This window comes from Atractosteus spatula, chromosome 27, assembly GCF_055471065.1.
Source record: "Atractosteus spatula isolate fAtrSpa1 chromosome 27, fAtrSpa1.hap1, whole genome shotgun sequence".
NCBI lineage: Eukaryota > Metazoa > Chordata > Actinopteri > Semionotiformes > Lepisosteidae > Atractosteus > Atractosteus spatula.
Window position 1 is genome coordinate 8,049,098 of NC_142732.1, and position 20,450 is coordinate 8,069,547.

General features: G+C 46.1%; 1 protein-coding gene across 3 annotated transcripts in view; it reads right to left on the reverse strand.

Annotated features, from left to right (window-relative positions):
• Positions 1-20,450, reverse strand: part of acaca (acetyl-CoA carboxylase alpha) — a 79,550-nt gene that overhangs the window by 16,834 nt on the left and 42,266 nt on the right. For 2 of the 3 annotated variants that reach the window (XM_088906652.1, XM_088906651.1), the window contains exons 39-49: positions 18,055-18,210; positions 17,559-17,705; positions 14,994-15,263; positions 14,438-14,535; positions 13,885-14,005; positions 13,485-13,595; positions 6,199-6,342; positions 5,156-5,276; positions 3,418-3,514; positions 1,356-1,452; positions 925-1,060 (exon numbers count right to left, since the gene is read on the reverse strand). In XM_088906652.1, the coding sequence (XP_088762778.1) occupies positions 925-1,060; positions 1,356-1,452; positions 3,418-3,514; positions 5,156-5,276; positions 6,199-6,342; positions 13,485-13,595; positions 13,885-14,005; positions 14,438-14,535; positions 14,994-15,263; positions 17,559-17,705; positions 18,055-18,210 (1,498 nt within the window). Of the gene's footprint in view, positions 1-924; positions 1,061-1,355; positions 1,453-3,417; positions 3,515-5,155; positions 5,277-6,198; positions 6,343-13,484; positions 13,596-13,884; positions 14,030-14,437; positions 14,536-14,993; positions 15,264-17,558; positions 17,706-18,054; positions 18,211-20,450 lie in introns of all 3 variants that reach the window. The other variant, XM_088906650.1, reaches the window with a different exon arrangement.

The window sequence follows — 20,450 nt, forward strand, 5'->3', positions numbered from 1 at the left end:
AGACCTTCCTTTTTCAAAGATATGCTGGAGTGCTGGTTTTGCAGTGCAAACTTCTCTTTTGTTTCTTTCCTGGCAACAGGAATACCCAGCAGCCCATGACTATCAAAAGCAGAGCAGGACAAACAAAATTAATTAAACAGCAGTGTGTTTGACACCTAGCTGTCTCCGTTTAAAAAGCTATTAAACTACGAGCTGACACGCTGTCTCCAAACAGACGCACACTTCAAACTCTCTCTGTCACGTGAGCATCTAGAAAAAAATGGAAATACGCTAACGCTGGAATATTTTGAAATACGGCATGCCAGTAATGTGTCAGAATTGAGTCTCCTTCAAAGCCAGGATGAAACCTGGGATTTTTTTTTTAGCTGTGTAAAGAAGGTCATAAACAGCAACCTGTCCCTGAACAACAAAAGCCTTATTTAAAACCCACAGACATAAAACTTCACCTGTCTTCAGATATGTATTAAAAAATGTTTTAAGTTTGTTTTAAGATTTTTAAGATATTTTTAGAAAATGTTGGTTTAGTTTTTGCTGTAAGCCCCTTTATCTTAAAGAAAGTTGACCAAAAGTTTGTTTTTAACTACCAGCATGCCAGTTTTAATGTGCCCACTATTAAAATGCATAGTTCAGTTACAGTAAACCCCTGTAACGGCGTTTCAGCTCGATTGGACTGTTGCAAGCGTTTCTGGCCAACTTTAATTTATTCATATCCTTCCCTCAGCTGTTTTTTTTTATGAAAGGCAAGGTGACATATAGTCTGCACTTTAAGCACAGTGTCGGAAGCCAATTTTAGATTAGACTGTTATGTCTGCACATTGCCTATACTAGTTGGAAGAAACCCCTATTGATCACTGACAATGCAGGCTGTTCAATGCTGCAGGAGAGGTAGGGGGTTGGGGACTGGGGGGGGGGGGGAGCACTGACCTTTCATGCCACCAGAGAAGCCCCTCCAGTTGGCGAACACCATGAGGGGCAGCCCTTCACGGTTCAGGTCCTTGATGGCCTGGGCTGTCTTGAAGGCCGAGTCGGGGAACCAGACCTGGCCAGCCTGCTGGATGATCTGAGGGCCAGAAAGACGGCATCAGTGGTGGGTTCACTCTTTTGCACCTCAGCACTGTTTTGTATGCGTGTAGAGGACAGGGACCAGGCAGCCTGGCCTCGCCAACTCTGGACACTCATTAACCAGTAAAATGGTCTTCAGCAGCAGGGTCCATTCACAACTTAAAGGTCAATTGGACAATGAAGAAACGGGATGAATGAGAGATGTGCAATGCCATGCAAGGGAGGAGCATGCACTCTCTAGTCCAGGTATGGAAGGTTGTGTATGTAGGTTCAGGTTTGCACAGCAAAGCTACCTTGGCCTCTGAGTCCAGGTTGGCAGGGTCTGCTGGCACTGACAGCTCGACGGACCTGGTTTCCACAGCAACCACTCCAGTAGGTATTCCACCCAGCCTGCAATTAGGACACACACCATCACTAACACCTGTACACACAGACACACACCATCACTGTCTATCTGTACACACAAATACACCCACGTCCTGAACACACAGGCACACACATGTCCACTGAACACACACACGTCTACCTGTACATATTGAAATCAATACGCTTAACAAAATAAATCAATAGTATGATGTGCATGCATTGTATCAACATTACGCAATCTAACAGGCAGAGGTTAATTCCACACAGAAAAACAATGTTTTGGCTGTGTAGCTGTCTTCAGGCGTGAAGATATTATTAGATAATGTATGTATAATGTAGAGTAGCAATTTAATTCTGATCAGCCATTGCAAATGCTTGCATTTCCATTTATCTTCTCTCTCCTCCCACTCTGCATGTCTTCATACAAGTGGACAATAGCAAAGGAGGCATGCTGACACTGACAGACAGAAGGACACACAGTCAGACAGATACAAAGACATACACTGGCCTCTCTGTGCCCAGCCAATTGAGCCCCATTCACTCCCTGCATCTTTATCTTGCTGACACCTTTTCATTACCTCTGTCAGCTTGTGACTATTCAAAGTAGCAGGGTAATTGTTGTGTTTTTCATAAAAGATAATGAGCATCTGGAGATGAAATAAAATAGGTTCATCTGCAGCCCTCTATAGAATGGCAGAGCACAGAGGACAAGGTGCAGGAACAAATTGTCCTGACTTTTTTTTTTTATAAGAGTGCACTCCTTATCTCGCAATTACTAAAGAACATCCTGAGTCGGGCAAAAGAGGACAGAAAAAAAGAAATAATCCACCGCAGGAGTCTGTTGTAACTGGTGTGTTGCTCCAAGCAAGGGGAAAGTGGAAGGCACACAGGGGTTAATAAATGGTGACCATTAACATGCAAACATTTGCAAAGGAAACAGTGCCACCTGGTGGAGGAAAACTGCACGCACAAGGAGAGCTTGAAAATCAGATTCGCTTGCACGTGCACAGCAACAAGTGGTTAGCCTTGCTGCCTCGCAGCGCTGGGGCCCCGGGGTGCTGTCTGCATGAAGTTTTTATGTTCTCCCGATGTCTGTGTGGGTTTCCTCCAGGTGCTCCGTTTTTCTCCCACAGTCCAAAAACATATGGTAGGTTAAAGGGGAACTGCAGTCCCAATTTCTCAGGTAATCATGGTAATCAAAAAAATCATGAACTTTGTGAAAATACTGTATAGTCGCCATGTTGTTGGAAACCCCTGGACTCGCCATGGGCTAGAGTTTGCGCGAATTGCGACGTGAAGCGGCCCTTCGTGCTCACTAGTCACCGTAATGACTAGTGTACTGTGATGTACAGTGAATAAATAGAGGTTGTGCAGCAGATATTTCACCACAGAAATGTTCCAAAGTGATCTTTATGCAGAGTTAACAAGTAAGTAGGATTTGTTGGCAAAACCGTTGCAAATTTGAGAGCAATATTTCTATTGGAATATAAGAGATGTATTCACAAGCCTGCTTGTTTACAATGTAAAATTAGTTTTATTCCCTCATTCTGAATAGAAGAATATGGCGCAACGCATACCTGGAAATTTTGTCAATTTTGTGATGTAAATTAGAGGTTTTACACTTTACTGTGTACATTTTACATTCATTGTGGTTTTGAAAACTACTCATTAATGCCAATTCTTTCTAACCCCAATATATATAAAAATAGTAATGTAGTTCCCCTTTAATGTTCTTCTGGGAAAACTGGCCCCTGTGAGTGTGATTGTGTCTGCGTGTGTGTGCCCTGCGATGGACTGGTGTCCCATCCAGAGTGGATCCTGCCTTGCGCCCACTGCCTGCTGGGATAGGCTCCAGCATCCCCCGACCCTGTACTGGATAAAGTGGTCAGAAAAAGGATGGATGGACTGCATTACTGTCAACCTCCCCAGCCCTGTAAGATACAGACGGTCAAAGCTCTCAGACAGGAGGGTGATCCCACTGGTCCCTACCTGGCTCTGCCCACCACCACACTCTGTGCCCAGGGCTGCATGATCTCCAGGAACGAACCGTGGTCGAAGAAGCCACTGAGCCACTGGCCTTTGGGACCTGGAGAGAGAAAGGTCTGTTGAGCACGGAGCTCTCACAGTCATCTGGACAGTTCACAACGAACGTGTTAGAGCATCTGAACCTCCAGAGCTTCGCATAAGCTGGGTAACACTCTCACACGAGTTCAGATTCACTGAACACTGCCTCAGAGGAGTTCTGCATGAAGCCAAAACTGTGTCCTTGTATTTTTAATATCATTTCACGATGGACACCAACATCTAAGACCTGAATGCTTTGTGAATGTAAGTTTGGCTTAACCCGCTTGGTTAATGGGCAGCCTCCTGGCCACAGACAGAGTGACCCAAGGGCAGCTGCTAGGTGGAGATAGGATGCTAAAGACGAATGCGAAGGGAGGTATATGTGTTCCATATACAGTATAGAGCTTGTAACAATTAGGTATATAGGCAATAATGTACAATTGACTTGTCGTTGCTATCCCTCCCGAACTTCAGTTAATCACTTCCATTCATTTAGATACTTGCAAAACTATTACAGCTGCCTGTTAAACAGCTAAACCTCAATACAAGCACAGACGCACACATCTACCTCAGTTTTCCACATTTGGAAACAGAAACCTATTGTGTATCATTTTAAAGCTTTTTGTCTTGTGTTTGGGGGGGGAAAAAAAAAAGTTTTGACCGTGTCCGGGCTACTCTGTTTTTAAAAGAATACCCTGAGAATGAAGACACAATAGCCCAGCTCAGCATTTCAACTCTTAAAAGTGTGAACAGAGCAAGAATAGTTTCAGGGGTTAGGATTCAATTAAACTAGCCTGGTTGTCTCAAGGAAGACAAAGATTTTTTTCTCTCTCTCTAGACCAAACTTGTAATTACTGCGTTCTACAATCTGCACTGGCATGACCCACAGTAAAATATGACCATCAATTCCAGTATTATCTCTTAATCAGGCATCCTGGCTGATCGTTTAGATTCCAGGCCCGTGCTGGGCGTCAGAATGAAGAATATCACAGTACTATCTCCCGTAATGAATTACTTTAACTTTTAACCTCTTCGATATCCGCTTGAACTTATCGCCGCAAATCATCAGTATTTTTCCCCCTTTTAACTGCATACACTAAATTAAAATATGAAGTCACTCCATTTAGAAGTTGCTGTTGCAGCAATTGTGTGACGGGAGGAAGGATAAAAATGACCGGGGGAAAAAAAATGGTGATAAAAATTATCCTTAAAACACGAAAAACTTCTCTTTAATTTCAGCCAGGAGAGAGTAGCGAGGCGTTAATGCAGCCAGGTACCCCTGAGCCAGAAGAAACAGTATAAATCATGGACGAAGAGAGTACGTGTCTGTGTGTTTTCTTGTTGGGCAACGGAGAGCCGAGCCAGAGGAATCTTTTTTTGTCATTCGCATGGAACGGGAACCTGGAAAGTCAGATTTTTTTTTTTTAAATTGCAAACTCTAAGGTTATTAGAGTGAATTGTGGAATTTAAAGCAGATAAGGGACCTGTTGGAAAACGAGCTCCTTCCCCCCCCATTATAGTTATATTGGTGCTCCTTATTAAAATAAAGCCGCAGATCTTCAATTCGATATTCTGGGCGGGATCATCAGGCTCATTCGAAGCTGTTTCAAGCCACGGCCATACACACATGTGGAGTGCGGAAATGTCCAGGCTGTTGCCTTACTCTGGCTAGGGCGGCCAGCCAACATCCATCGAGGGTCGTAGGGGGCTTTGGTGGGCACAAACTCCACGGGCCGGTCAATGGGATCCTTGGCATCCAGAATGGGCACGGGGCTGGAGTTGCACTGGGATAGAGGGAGACACCGGGAATATATTCAGAAAAGAAGCACTAAGTTCACTTTTTTCCAAGAATAAAAGGAAATGACACAAAGATGCACAGGACCCCCTCGTTTGTTCAGGCATTTCGCCCCAGTGGAAGCTCACCATTGCAAATCTATACAGTATGTTTTTACCAAACATACAGTACAATGCACATCTGCTTTGCCCTGTACACCTCACAATATTATTTTGTGCTTTTACCCGACTTCTACCACAATTTGACTGATTTGGGCTCTGCTTGTATACGTTAATAAAGACATAAGTGCAATGTTAAGTTTCCATATCAATCTTTATCGTCCTCGACACTGGCTGTGCCTTTCATAATGCAGCTGGCCTGGTGGGAGAGGCTTGCTGGGAACACAGCTCCGGACGAGGAAACAGAACAGAGGAGCAACACTCACTCGCTATGTCACAGCTCGTGCTGCGGCGCCAGCACGCCATGCTCAACTTCTGTGCCTTTCGGAGGCCCGTCTGCCTCTACATCTGTCTGAACACACAGCCTCCATATGTTGCTGGCAGCAGGGAGTAATACTGTCACACCGCTGCTAATAAATCAAAAGTTGTGTTCTGTGCTGAGCGTTTTCCATCACGCTGTTAGAGAGAGGAAGCCGGGCCAGGTGCTTGTATCAGACCTGAGCCCATGCAGTGGGATGATCAAAGCAAATTGTAATAAGATGAGTTAACTTGCACAGCAATTTGTCAGGCTAGCATGCTTATTTTATAAAATTTACTGTGCCGTGCTTCCACTTACCTTGTTATTCAGTATGCCGGATTTCACCGGGCTGATTTGCAACAAAGCATGAAATTTACCATACTTGACTGACATTTTTTTCCACCATGTGATTTCCCTGTGCTCTCTCACTGAGCCACTCGTGGCCGCCCGGTTACCTTGGGCATGTAGGACAGCCACTGCAGCAAGGTGTAGACGCCCTCAAAGTCGTCGCAGACGGTACAGTGCGTCACTCCGTTGTTGTGCATGATCTGCACTCCGCCCAGCTGGTTGTTGGAGGTGTACACCTCCCGGCCCAGGACCTGAGGAACCAGAACAGCACCAGAAGCAGACACGACTCAGTGACTTCCAGGTCTGTCTCTTACTTCCTACTGTAAATATCCCATTTCCACATCTTGATCCAGAAATTCATTAATCCCTCCCTTTACCTCCCTCCAACAACAACTCTAAGAGAACACTTGGAATTTCAGACTCTTGGTTTATTCACTGACATCCCATACACTGTACTACAGGTGCATTTCATTTGATATACAGTGCAGAAGGCACTATTAATTATCACTTGATCAATGAATTTGAAAGAAGCATGGACTAAGTGTTCGTTCCTGTGTTTTTTCCTAGGTGAATTAATCATCCCAACTAGAAAACATTAAGCTCCCATGGGGAATGTGTATTCACAGCTGTGGGTTCATAAACTCTGAAAGAAAACACCACAAAACATTTTTTTTCCCGTTATGCCTTTCAGTTTCCTGGTTTGTATGAAGCCATAATCTTCACACCACTGGGGCTCTCATGGTGCACTGCCTGACCCTGGACACTGCTTTCTACCTCTATAAACTAATCCAAGGGTCAGTCCCTCGGAGTCTCTGTGCAGAAAATTCCCATTTCATCTCTGTCTCTCGGGGCTATCTCCTTCCAGCTCAATAAAATCATGAGAAAACTCCCGTGGCAGTTTGTCCATGAGTGACCAGGCTGCGAAACATCAATAGTGTCGATTGGGTATTAAAGAGCACTCTGTCACCCAGCAGGGTGGGGGTGGGGGGGACAACTGCCCCAGGAGGGTGTTTTGTAACCTCCAGTGTGTATTAATACCCTGGGCCTCTGCTCTTTGACATGGTGTTCTGCCAGCTATCGACAGGCCCAGTGACAGAGAGCCATCACTCTCCTGTAGCAATGCATTGAGGGCAAGCATGGAGAGGCGAGTCTATAAAACACATTCACCTTTCATGGCTGCGATTCCCTGGGATTTTCATTCATATTAAAATGGCTTTCACTTTCACACAGCGTACATCCCTTGTAGCTATCTCCCTTTTTTCTATAAGGACACTTGCATGTACTGTGACCATGTCGTTTTAAAAAATAAATAAATAAGAGATTTTTTTTTTTATCCACAGACTGTTTTGCATCCAGAATATGGAAAAAAAAATACTTTCCCCAACTTAAAGATAAAGCAATTCTGCCACAGGTGTCAGTAAATGTAAGGTTAATTTCTCTTGTTTTTAAACTCAGATGTTTTAAAGCCATCGTATTCCTTAAAGAGGAATAAGTGGGCGACAGATCTGAAGGATCAGCAGGATCTGAAGAGAGTACAGCTGCTCAAAAGACAGCCCAGGACCCACTTCCCTTATCAAGCTCCGCGCAGCTGATCGGAAGTAGGTAATAGGTTGTGTGGATAATTCCTCACTATAACTTGCTTTCATTATGCCTTTCAAAAGTGATCCAAAAACACACACACAGGTCTCTTTGCAGCTGGCATGCAGCCCCAGCCTCAGTGCCTCTCTGCGTTATATGCAACCCAGCGCCCCCCACTGGCAGGGCAAGCACATGGCACAGTGCCTGGCGCAAAGCAGAAGCCCACTCTCAACCTATGCCAGGGGCACAGGCTGCCCAAGCCCCTGCTGCCACAGTCACGGCCATCTGCTTGCTGGCACTGCCACCCCCGCCAGCGCACTGCAACACAACAAGGGCCGTGACGAGTTTTCGAAGCAGAACGGATTGTGCCGCGCGCTCACCTAGCGCTCAGACTGTGCTCTGGTAACGCACAAACGCACAGGATTTGAAGAGCCCGTTTTAAAGCCGCTCCGCTAAGACAAAGGTACAGCGAGGCCTCAGCCCGCGCGCGTCTCCATGAAGGATGGCGCCGAGGCCGCTGAACTCATTTTCGCTTCTCCGCCGCTCCTCTGACCCCCGGGGCTTGATAACCCCCCCCGCAAATACTTCCCAGCATGCCGTACCGCTCGGCGCGCTGGAGAGAGGAGCGCAGCCCGCGGACGGGGTGACACACCTCTGTAAAAGCAGGGCAAGGCTGCGGCTTCACCCTTCATTTTAACCTCTTTAGCCACCGTGTACTTTTTTATTACCTTTATTGATTTTCTCCCAGGCTACAAATCTCGGGCGCACTCCTAAAGCTGTCAGGCCAACCTGGGTCTGCAGGCAGGCTGCGCGGTCACCTTGACTCTCGGAGCAGGGGCAGCTGGGACTGGGAGCTTCTTACTCAGAGCCACCCTACTGGAATTTCATTAATATTCCAAACGAGTGGGGGGGGATTCTCTCTCTGGCTCCCCGTTTGCAATATTTGCTATTGTAATCACTCTCCAGCCACTATTTCAAGATAAATTCTCCGCTGTTAATTAATTTAATGCAGCTCGGAACGACAGAGCTGCCCTCTCTGTGGCAGCTTGTTCCGTGGCGGCTCCTAAGATGAGAGGGTGTCCCGGTCTCCCGGTTCCTCCTCAAAAAGCAGCAGGAAACCACAGCTGCGTCCCCTGTTCGCGGTACAGATGTGAGACAGATGAGGAGGGCACGGCTCTTTTTCACATCGCTGGAGTATGGGCACTGCCAAGCCTACGACAGCCCAGCTGCAGTGTGGTACAATGGACGTTAGCAACACAGTGGCCAACACCCCAAACACAACTGGAATTACGAATCCAGTCGGACTCTTGCTCCGTGGTTGTCTGACCCATTTCATATCTGCTGCCTGATTATGAGCTAATGTGCAAGGGTAGATGAGTGACAGTGAAATCAAGCACATGGCTTTTATTTTTGGAGGGTGGCGGGTACATCAGGTAAACTTGTACAAGACTGATTTCTAAAATCTGAAATGGATGTAATCGCTAAGCAGTGACTTAATTGTTTTCCCAACATCCCAGCCCAGCAATGGGAGTAGCAAACACACACACACACACACCCTCGCCAGTACTTTTCCGTGTGAAACAGAAAGAAGGGGGCTATTGGCAGCATCTGATGGTGAGTCCTCGCACTTCTTCTCTCTCTGTATTATTTATCGGTACAAGGCCTAGCTCCCCGAGCATCCTGAGCAGGCAAGCGTTGCCTGGCATCAGCTCTCATTGCTGCTGCCAGCTGGTCAGGGGCATAGCTGGCACACGCCTGGCAGTGCGCCGCAGACACTGTCCAACTGCATCAGCAGAGTGGCACTGCACACACCCATGGTGCCAGCACTCACACTCCACGGAAAGTCACACTAACCCAAGGGCAGGAGAGTCGGGAGGTGGGAGGGGCATGATTAGAGTTTTAAAGTGGCAGTGTGAGTTTCTATGCACAGACGTGCCACCTCCATGCCCGGCTGTCCAAGACTTTATACTCATAGAAGAAGGCAATTCTTTTATGCACTGATACTCCCCCTCCATGACCTGCTGGGCCTCAGTGCAGCACATTTTACAAAGGCAGTTACAAACTTCTCGAAGGTTAAAGACCTGGAACCAGTGGTCATTTAGACTAACTGAGTACATAATTAATTAATTCATTAAGAGCTCACGGCAAACAATAAGTAGAAACCCCTTGGGGTATCTGGGACTAGGAGGGGATTGTCACTAATTTAACCAGCTTTGTCGATTTTGTTCCTTGCCTGTGAGAAGACCACGCTACAAGGAAGCCTGAGCACTGTCTGCCCCCACTCACGTCTACCTGCATGGGCCTGCCCTATCCCATAATCCTCCTGCTTCAAATGCAGGAAAAGTTTGGAGAGTCTCTTAAGCATGCTTCCTTTTTTGCCTGTGCAATCGCATCACCAGTGACCCATGTTTCTCGTGACAGAGGGGACATCCGCAGACACACCGAAGGTGTGGTACATAGCCTCTCTCTTTAAGGCACAGTGGTTCACTAAGGAGTAAAAACCCATCTGGGGATCAAAGTCACAGGTTTGCATTTAATATACCACCAACACAAGGGAGAAGACTACCAAGTTACCCCTGTCAGTGCTGCTGCTACCTTGCAATTCAGAAGCACCACCATACCGGCTTCTATTAAAGCCAGCAAATTGAAATTTACATGTTATTGCGATCTGGCATGCAGCGATTTGCGATGTGTCATCTAATTTTAAATCGAACCACGTTAATTCACTGACGGGGAAAGAAGGAGGAAGGGAGGGGGTTGTTGGAAGGGGGGGGGTTGGGCATGGTGGGGGCTTCAAGAAAAAAAAATCTCTGTCTCAGCAAAACTTTTCATTAAAATTTTAGACAAATGATCTCTGTGTCCTTCTCCCAAGCTGCCTGGGGCGTCATGCTATTTCTATGCAAATAACAACCTCACGCTTTCCATCCTATTATTTCTACTGGAGCTGCTGCAACATGACCTGAGATGGGGAGAGAGAGCGAGAGTGAGAGAGAGAGCATGTGTACCAGTCAATGAGAGAGGGAGGGAGAGTGTGTGGGGGGCGATCGCTGAAGTGTGAAAATATATAACACCAGGAGTGTGAGAGAGAGAGACAAGAACAACACAAAGACACTGGTATAATTTGTTTCTTTCTGCCTCCCGTTTAATATATTATACCCTCCTACAGGCACCCAGGTTCAGGGAAGACTGCTGTTTAACTTATACCCGCTAATAAAATGGTTTGGCTTAGACAGACATCCACGCACGCACACACACCACAAGAACTCACACAGCCGTTATTCCTTGATCTTTTCATCTTCATCCACCTTTCACACACATCCACCAAACTAATCCTACTGCACCGGTAAGAATCTCACACGCAAGTCTGTCAGGTCCCCAAAGCAGGGGGCAGGTGGATTCTGGTGCATCCCTCAGACGTCCTGAGGAAGAAAACTCATGACATCAGGCCTCTGCACTAGCTCCCTCTGGCTACTTGCCTTCATGCTGGAATCGGAGGGGGGGGAGGTTCTCTAAGCAGGATTCGTATGGCAAGTGTACAAAATACTGATTGATGCCGCTGAGCACTTGGGATACACAACTTTCAGCCGCAGTGGTCTCGGAGGGCAGAAATGCAAATACAGATTTTCTTTTGTCCACTGCATTTGTTGTACATTAGGAGCAATTTTCAGGTTTATTTAATTTTATTCTTGACGTCTTCTGTAGTGCTGAACTCCGGATATAAAAATATGCTTTGCGGCCATTAAAAATTCTGAAATTATATAGTTTTAGAGACATACCTAAGTAATACATGCAAATAAACATACTGTATATGGTCTAATCTCTGTGCATATCAGTAACAAGTATAAACACCTTTCTACAATAGCAATCTATATTTGTTTTATTAATCCTTCTTAAACTGAGACTGCATTACTGACCCTTATCAGGAGAAAGCCCTCTTGCTTCAACAATTACAGAAGCAACAAACCATAACACATATGAATTAAATAAATAATACCTGTCAAGCCATCAACAGCCATTAATTTGGATTTGACCCAGTTCTCTGTGATTTTCAGAGTAAAATACCACATGCAGCTGCTCTTCTTTAAGGGCTTGAATGGTTTGGCTACTGACTACAACAGTGGTCTGTTAACTATCTATACACATACACAACTTTTGTGGTTTTCAGACTGTGGCCTTCTATCAGTTTAAAAACTAGGTTACTAACCCTGGGAATTTCTGGGATACCAGGATTCTGTTGCTCAAATGCTGGAAAGATTTCCCAGCCCATATCATATCATTCAGGTTCAACAGCACCTTTAAATCCCATCTTAGCTCTTTTTCTTACAGTCTAGCTTTTAATTTACCAATGTTGCATAAGCCTGGGTCTTTTGTAAAGCTCCTTGAGATGACGCATCATGGAAGGAAATTTATATAAAAGACCATTAATTAAATGCACCTGACCTCCTGTTAGTTTCCAAAACACTTTCGCATTCTTCCTCCAGATGTGCATCAAATCATGATCAAATAAATTTCACACACATTAAAATATCTGCAGAACCCAATCTACACATCTAACCAGTCCTACACACGACCATGCTATATCCGAATACAGGATGCTTGTTCGTGCGTAAAGCTCTGCAGATAATTCCTTCTCTTCTCTTCATTCCCCAGTGTGTGTCGGAGGAGTAGCAGCGAACTCAATGGCATTGCCACCTGTGCAGACAGTTAACCTGCTGGTCGGTACGTGTGACAGGATTAACTGTACTGTAAATCAACTGTAAAACAACTGCAGTCAAAATAAAGCATGATTAAAGACTAATTGCAGTTCCCTCCATATGGCAACAGCTGACCCTTATATGCCTAAAAAGTGAGCAAGCGAAATACCCTGCCGGGGCCTGACAATAGAAAACAATTTATTGCCAGACATCAGTAATGACAAATCTGTCCATTATTACTTGTGAGCTCCAACAGCAGAACAACCCACAAATATCTTCCTTTACCCATTCTCGCACCCCCCCACACACACCCCCCCCCCCCCATCTCTTTTAAGATTCATCGGGTGTAAGGCAAGGCACTCAATCCATCTGCTCCAACATTGTCATTTGCATTTCATGCCTCCCGGCTTTTTTTTGAAGTGGCAATACTTTGATGCAGTCAGAGGGACACATTATCATTATTTCAATTTCCATGGCAAGCCGTTTTGGAGAGAGACAGAGAGAGGAAGAGAGCCTGTGTGTGTGTGTGTGTGTGTGTGTGTGTGTGTGTGTGTGTGTGTGTGTGTGTGTTATGGTTGCATGGAAGTATAATTTTGTACTTTGTGCATGAGGCAAAAAAAGAGGAAGGAAGAAGCTGCAGGTTCTTGAAGGGGGACCATGAGATTCACTCTTCATATCTGAGCAGCGATTTATTGTGTGTCCTGATACAGCAGATGAGACAAGTCATGGCGGAGGAACGCCCAAAGAGACACTACACAACGAGACTATGACGCTGCTGCTGTCATAACAAGCCAGCCCCCTGCGCAAGGGTGCATTGCTGAGACTCGAGACAAAATGCAAAGCTCTGTCATTTTAGCCCCTAAAATGTAGGCCCCTGTTTCAGCCCCTGTTTTGTAGGCTCCTGCTTTGTTTTTTGTGTTTCATCCCTTTTATATTGCCTCCAAGTCAAAGCGGAACTTTGCCAGAGGGTTTTGTAAGAAGAGGCAGTTGTGGAGATGCTGGTAGGGAAATCCTTCACTGGCTAGGAAAGTCATTGGCTAGGAAAGTAGAATCTCATTCCCTGTGCAGTTCTGCCCATTCATGTCCCTCCCAACCCCACCTCGCCCCCACTGCCCACTGACCTTGTTGAGAGCCCCAGCTCCAGTCAGGATGATGTGGGAGTTTTCAACCTGGATGGTCCTCTGGCCCAGCCTCACCAGGTATGCTCCAATCCCAATCGCGCGGCATGTCACCTGCAGGCACATGTACATGCACAGGCCATCAGGACCCATCTGGCAGTGGTCTAGCAGAACTGAGATCTGGAAAGCAACAAGCTCTCCAGCTTCTGTTCTCCTGAAGCACGTCAGCCAGCAGACTGTGTCTGTGTCCCCTCTGTCAGAATGCAGGAAGGTGGTGCTGCAAAGGGAGACTGAGCAAGAGAGCGTTTGTGGGGTGCAGGGGTATCTGCAGTGCTGTGTGCTGTGTGTGGGTGTGAATGTGGGCAAGAGCAGCTGTAGGCCCAAGCCAGCCTGCGTTTCTCACCAGGTTCATGGTGATGACCTCCTCGTACGCCAGCGAGGACTCTCCTGCGATCATGCCCGAGCCACGCAGGTTCTCCACGCCCAAGCCCTCCTCCTTCCCAATGATGTCCGTGATCTTATACCTGTAGGGATTGGGACACAGCAGTCTGCCGAGGTCGTCAGGTCAAACAGAGGTCAACAGGACTCAAGGCACAAAAGCGTAGGGCCAGCTAAGGCTGTGTGAGATCTTTGATGCAGAACTAAAACCAATGTGATGGACTGGAAACATTTAGTAACACCTTCCATGGATGTAATTCTCTTTTGCGACATATATACTGTATTTAAGAATGTGTGCAATATAGTGCATTAAAGTAAGTAAATGGTGGAGTTCATTGTCAGAAATGCTATAAAAGTATGTGGAATTAAAACCTGGCGAAATGTCACAACATAAAAGCTGCAAGGATGTTGTTGCAAAATGCAAAGAAAAGCGATAAATGACTAAAAATAAGAACAAAGACCATGATCCCGCCAGCCAATGTTGGTCCCGAATTATTCAGTGACCCAGCGCATCTCACCTGGACTCCCCCTCGTCTTCCACATGCTCACAGTGCACAGAGTTCAGCGCTGACACCTTCTTATAGTCCTGCGGGGTGAGGTACAGGTACTTGAACCCCTGGAGGCACAGAGAAAACACAGACAACACCGTCACGTCAGCAGGCTGCCAGAGCCACAGTTCAACTATACCATGCTTGGGTACTCTCCAACATATATGACCTGTTTCACATTTGACTCAATGCTTTCTGCACCAGTATGTGATCAGCCGAACGAGTCGTCTGGGGGCGTACCAGAGGGTGGTTGCATGAACGGCTGGCGAGCTAATCTGCAGCCCCGTCTGTGTAAAGTGCAGAAAGCCGCAAAAACTTCTGACAGACTGCTGATCTTAGCCTTCTGTCGGTAATTCACCTTCATTTCATGGTCAGCTTGTCCACGAGAAGCAGAGCTGCTCATGCTCAGGATCTGCATCTCAAGTTCTTTCTCAGCCGAGGGAAAAAGCAGGAAAAAAGTAGAAGGCGGGAACACAGAGAAAGCTCTCCTGCCGAGCTGTCCTGTGATCACTCATTTGTCTCTCACCTTGTAGGGGTCGCTGAGGTCCTGCCATGCCACGTGGAACATGTGGCGGATCTCCTCGGCCAGCCCGATGCGGGCCCCGCTGTTGGCGGCGATGTAGATGCGTGGGATGCCCTCGGCCCGGGACAGCTCCGAGGCCTGCTGGAACAGCACGTCTTCCTGCGGCCCGAACGACCCGATCTTGTGGGTGATGTCGTTGCTGATCACGATGATGTCCCTCCCCGTGGGGTACTCCGGGGTCCTAAGGGTCATCCTCCAGGCGACCATGCCGATCTGGGGTGGACGGACACGGAAAGACACAGACACTGGGTGAGCTCCAGCACAGAACAGTGCTCTCAGTAATACTCTCCTACACTGCCGTTTAGAGTTTCTGCAGCAATGACGTTGAAAATCCTCTGGGATTCTGCCCTTCCTGGGGCTCAGAAAACTTTTGCCGAACCACATGTGAAGCTTGTTTATGATGCAGATTATCTACAAACCCAAACCACATGGAGGGAATCCACAGACAAGACTCCATCCAGTGCAATTCGTCTGTGTCTATCCCTATAGGAGCGTTGAAACGCACTGAACAGAGGAGCAGAGGTGCTTACAGAGCACTGTCCCCTCTAAGAGTCTAGTGTGTCCACAGATTGAGAGATAATCAGGTATTTTTCAGTTTCTTGTATCTGAGCGTGTTTCAATGTCATGCTACAACAGAAGCACAGTGCCTAAGCGGGAGCACCTAAGTACTAGATACACTCCTGTCATATTCCGACAGGATTGCATTCTGATTTCATTCCAGGTGGAATTTCCATAGCATTCCCATTCTAAAAGCATTCAAAATTAATGGCATACATTTAAGTGCAGCCATAGTGTCTGTGTCATCCTTCCCAAACCCACAGGCAATTTCAGGCCCTTTGTTTGTGCAAAGACATCAAGACATCTTAGAATGCAAACAAGAGAGGAACAAGAAGAATATTCCAAATCCAGGTTTCAGTCTCACACCCCAGACTTCAGAGGACTGCCAGGCTGGTTCCACAGTGAGTGGCAGCAAATACCCTCTCCCGTGCTGCAGTAGCGCACATCAGCTTGTGTTTAAATAATTTACTCCAAATATTTTAGCCATTAAACTGCATGGATTAACCCCCAGCTCTTCACCCTGAGGTCTGGGGCTAATGTTAACGATGGCCATGCTCAATTTTACATTACTTCACTCTGGGTCAGCCCCCTCGGTCCTGAATACATTACAATAAATAATCAGATAGGGTAACTGGGCTAGTTGACCCTCCAGGCAGCGCTGCTTACCAGCTGAACTGGCATCGCCCACTGAGAGGCACGACAAGCTGGCCGACCGTGGGATACAGTAAAGCCACAGCTGGAGCTCCTTCAACATTTTCACCGCAACCCGTAAAACGTTAAGAGTGGAACCAATTAGAATGATTTTCTTAGCTGCCGAAAGATTGTATAAATTAACAGACAGATTAAAACAATAGCTCATAAGAACTTGCACGCAAGGAATGGGTTTTCATTCATTAATATATAGATCAAAGATCAAAGATCAAAACACACTTGTGTGAGAGACCTGCACATTGAATGACTGTAAGGACTCAGCGCTTTGTTTTCTAGGTACTGTTACATGTTCCCTCCAGCCAAATATTACAATTTCTAAATCCGGAATGCAGGCACAGTTCTGCACTGAGCCACTTTAGAAGAAAAAGAGAGACACCTATAGGAGTCAAATGGGTACTGCAGGGTAATATTATTTCCCAGCCCCATGTCTACATACTGAGAGGCTGTGGGAGGACTTGGTCAGGCTATAGCACTTCCTTAGAGCCAGTAAAACCTGAACCAGCAGAACAGCACCCATACTGCTGGTCTCAAACAGATTGTTCACATCAACTCTATACTATCTGGAAGGAGCTCACGGTCATCAAGATTCCCTTTCATCAGTACACCCTTCTGAAAGACGCTGAAGAATATTTCGTATCGTTTGCATGGCTGTCCAGGTTTTACCACAATGTTGTATATCTCTCTATCCTTTACCTTGTCTTCACTATAATCTTACTGCGCTTTACTAAGCCTTCCTCAACTAAAACCATGTTACACTGCAGTAAACCTTTGCAAGGAGACCCACTCTTGTGCCAAATCTAAGTCTGGAAGATCTTAAAAAATTAAGTTGAATGATGTGATGATGGTTTTTCCACCCATCCCTTCCCTGCTGCAGCTGACTCTCATAGGTTAAAAGGATACATAAGTACCTTATGATTTACTTACTGAAAAAAAATCCCAGCCCTACTCTGTCCTGTATATAATTTTGTCTGAAAGCTATCTTTACTCCCTGCTTTGAACCAAGCCAGCAAATCAGGGATTATCAGCCTAGCAGGGGCACTCAGCCCCTGGAAAAAAAGACAGGGAACAGTACTGGCAGGGCTGGTACCTCAGCCACAGATTTGTGTATGCCCATCCATATCCATATGCTCACTTTGCCTCTTCACAGTCCCAGTCCCGTCACAGGAACGCAATGTGGCACCCTGGGATACAGCTTACACCCACTTTCCCACCTTTCTTGGTTAGACTCTATCCCCTCACCTCATTTCCCCCTGGAAGGCGGTTCATCTGTACCAGCTGACCCTGGGCATCCAGCACCAGCTCTGTGTAGGTCAGGAGTTCAGAGGGCAGAGGGCACTTGGGCAGGTGGGCATAAGCCTCGGTAGACTCCCAGAGCTTCAGCAACGACTGTTGGGGTTGGGAGGAGAAAGAAGAGCGCTTCAAAAAGGGTAGTGAAAACGGCAACATTTTACTTCCCTCTCTAGGAAAAAAAAAACGGGGCTAAGCTGGATTGTGGTAAGGCAGGAAAAGAGGAACATGGCCCACCACCTCTCCCACTCACAGACCCGTTCAGGTGCGTCTGGAGCCGAGAACAGCGGAGCAGAAGGGTGTGTGGGTCCCCTTCCTGCTGACCTCTCCTTAGTGGTTTGTGAACAGCGAGAAACCTCTGCGTCTGTAATGGGGACGCTGTGAGCAGAGTGGAGAACCACATCTGGAGTGTGGACACAGTGGACAGTCTTCGGCTGGGAGACCATACCTGCCTGAACATCTCGGGGAAGTCATACACATAGGTGGTGCCCAGCGATTGGGCCTGGAAGCGCTTGGACTGCAGGAGATCCTTGGTGACGTAGGGGGTGTTGATGAGCATGCCGTGCAGAGGCCCCTGCTTGTCCCCATACGCCTGGAACATGATCTGGAAACAGGAAGAACAGGAGTCAACAGGGCACCAGTCTCGCCAAAGACCTTTTTACTTCCTCTCTTCCTCTGAATCCTGGAAATCCCTTGGAACGTGCTTCCGTTTGCATCCAGTTTGCAGCTGAGCTGGTGGTGCTGTTACACACTTTTCTGAGATTTCTGTACACACAATTTCTGTACATCGTTGCAATTGTACTGCATCCTTTATGGGCTTCCAACCATAATAGCAACTAGTGACGTGTTTCCTCTCCAGAACCAGTGAGCAGGATGGCCCAGTTGACGTTACAATTTTGGAATATCTGAAGAAACATTTCATCAAGACAATGCCAACACAGTGCACTTCTTCTGAATCAGAATGAAAATATGGACCAGAGGACACAATGGGAAACACCGAGGCAGAACATGTAAAACAGGGAACCAGAGGCACTGCCTAACTCAAAGGATTGCTGGGTTTGCAATAAGATACCCAGCAGAACCTAATGCCATGGCTTCTTTCAAGAAACAGCTGGCTGAGATCCTTGGATCAATCAGCTGCTGATAAACAACCAAGATAGATGGGCCGAATGGCCTGCGCTCATTTGTGCACATTCTCATGATCTTTGTTTTCTTATTAAAGTAGGTGCAAGTGGCAGCATCTGACTGGCATTAGTTTGCTAATGACTGTGTGGCTCTGTGGTTCCGGCTAATACTAGGTCACACCAGTGAGAAGCACCCAGGGACAAACACCAGGCTCAGGCCTATTACTCCCTTTTCAGTGGGAGATAAAGGGCTTTTTCATGCCCCCCAGTCATCCAGAATGATTTTATTTGAGTTTTATTAAAACCGCTGGTACTCTCATATGCATCACAAGGAAGTATTTCCAGTCAAGAATTTGGGAGGTGTGGACAGTGGACAGGGATGCTCCGAATGTCCCAAAAAAGCAGTCTTTTTAAAAGAAGTACCAGCTCCCCTGTTCAAAACCCTGCCGCATGCCTCATGTACAAGCTACAAAGAAAGAAAAGGTAATTTTTTCTCATGAAAAAGGGGTTATTGTCACAAATACTGCAATTTAAATGGCTCCATTATTTAGAGGCAAGAATGAGCCTGCCTTGCAGCTACAGTGGCATGTGTTAATTAAGAAGCTTGTGTGCAATACATTGCAACTGAATCCTTATTTAACACTGTCTGGGAACTTTAAATAGAAAGAAAATTAAATATCCTCCCTCTATCCATAATTTATGAACGCAGACACCTTTTCTATATATAATGTAACATTGCATAACAAAAATCCTATTATAAAGAAAAGTACTTTTTGGATATGAAATCCGTTTGCATGCATGTAAACGTTTATATATTTTATTGAAATCATTGCACAAAAAGTAACAATGGCTAATTTGCCATTTTGTAGCGATTACGTTAATTTCATTTATTTACGCTGTCTCCCGTTGCTTCTTTCAGAGAGAATGAGAAACAGGACTGCGCATTTCTATAGCTAATCCCTCCCACTGTAATGGGAGTCATGGCTCAGAATGAGTGAAGATCTGGTCACATTGTTTGCCTCCTAAAAAATGACACACATTTTCAGGACCATTATGTGGCTTCAATTTAACTGTAGCTACTTTTTTTTTTGTTTGACCTGAAAATCAAACACTTTTCCATCCGGATTTGAAGAGGCTGCACGGCATTCTGCCTCTCGTTTCATTCTGGGAGAAAGAAAATACGTACTTTCGACTTTAATGAATGCAGATGTGAGGTAAACAGACTAATGGACCTGTTGCCTGACAGGCAAATGTAAGAAAAGGATGTGTAAATGCTGGGCTGTTTAACACAACGGTGGGTCACCAGTAAACCCAGTATAAACACTTGTCTCAACCCTATAGAGGGCAATTTCAGCCACTAACCTCTCGCTTCTTTTCTTCATAGCTGTTTCTGGAACTTAATATATACTTTACTTACAAGGTGCTAAGTTGTACCAAGAAAGCAACAAAATAGGAATAACATCCATGTGCATCCACTTACCCTTTCCTAAGACAGATCAACAGAAAATTAAACCATAGAGTTACGCTGTAGTGTGACTGTCCTGTGTTTAATGACCAGATTATGGGACAGACCGTGCTCAGGCTAGGACTCCTGCAGCTGTCACAGCAGAGACTGGAAGGAGAGACTTTCAGGTCTTCACAAAAATCATCCTTCAGAAGGATTTTCTTGTGAACGATCCTCTTGTAAACATCGATTCGTATTTAACATGGATAAACTGTA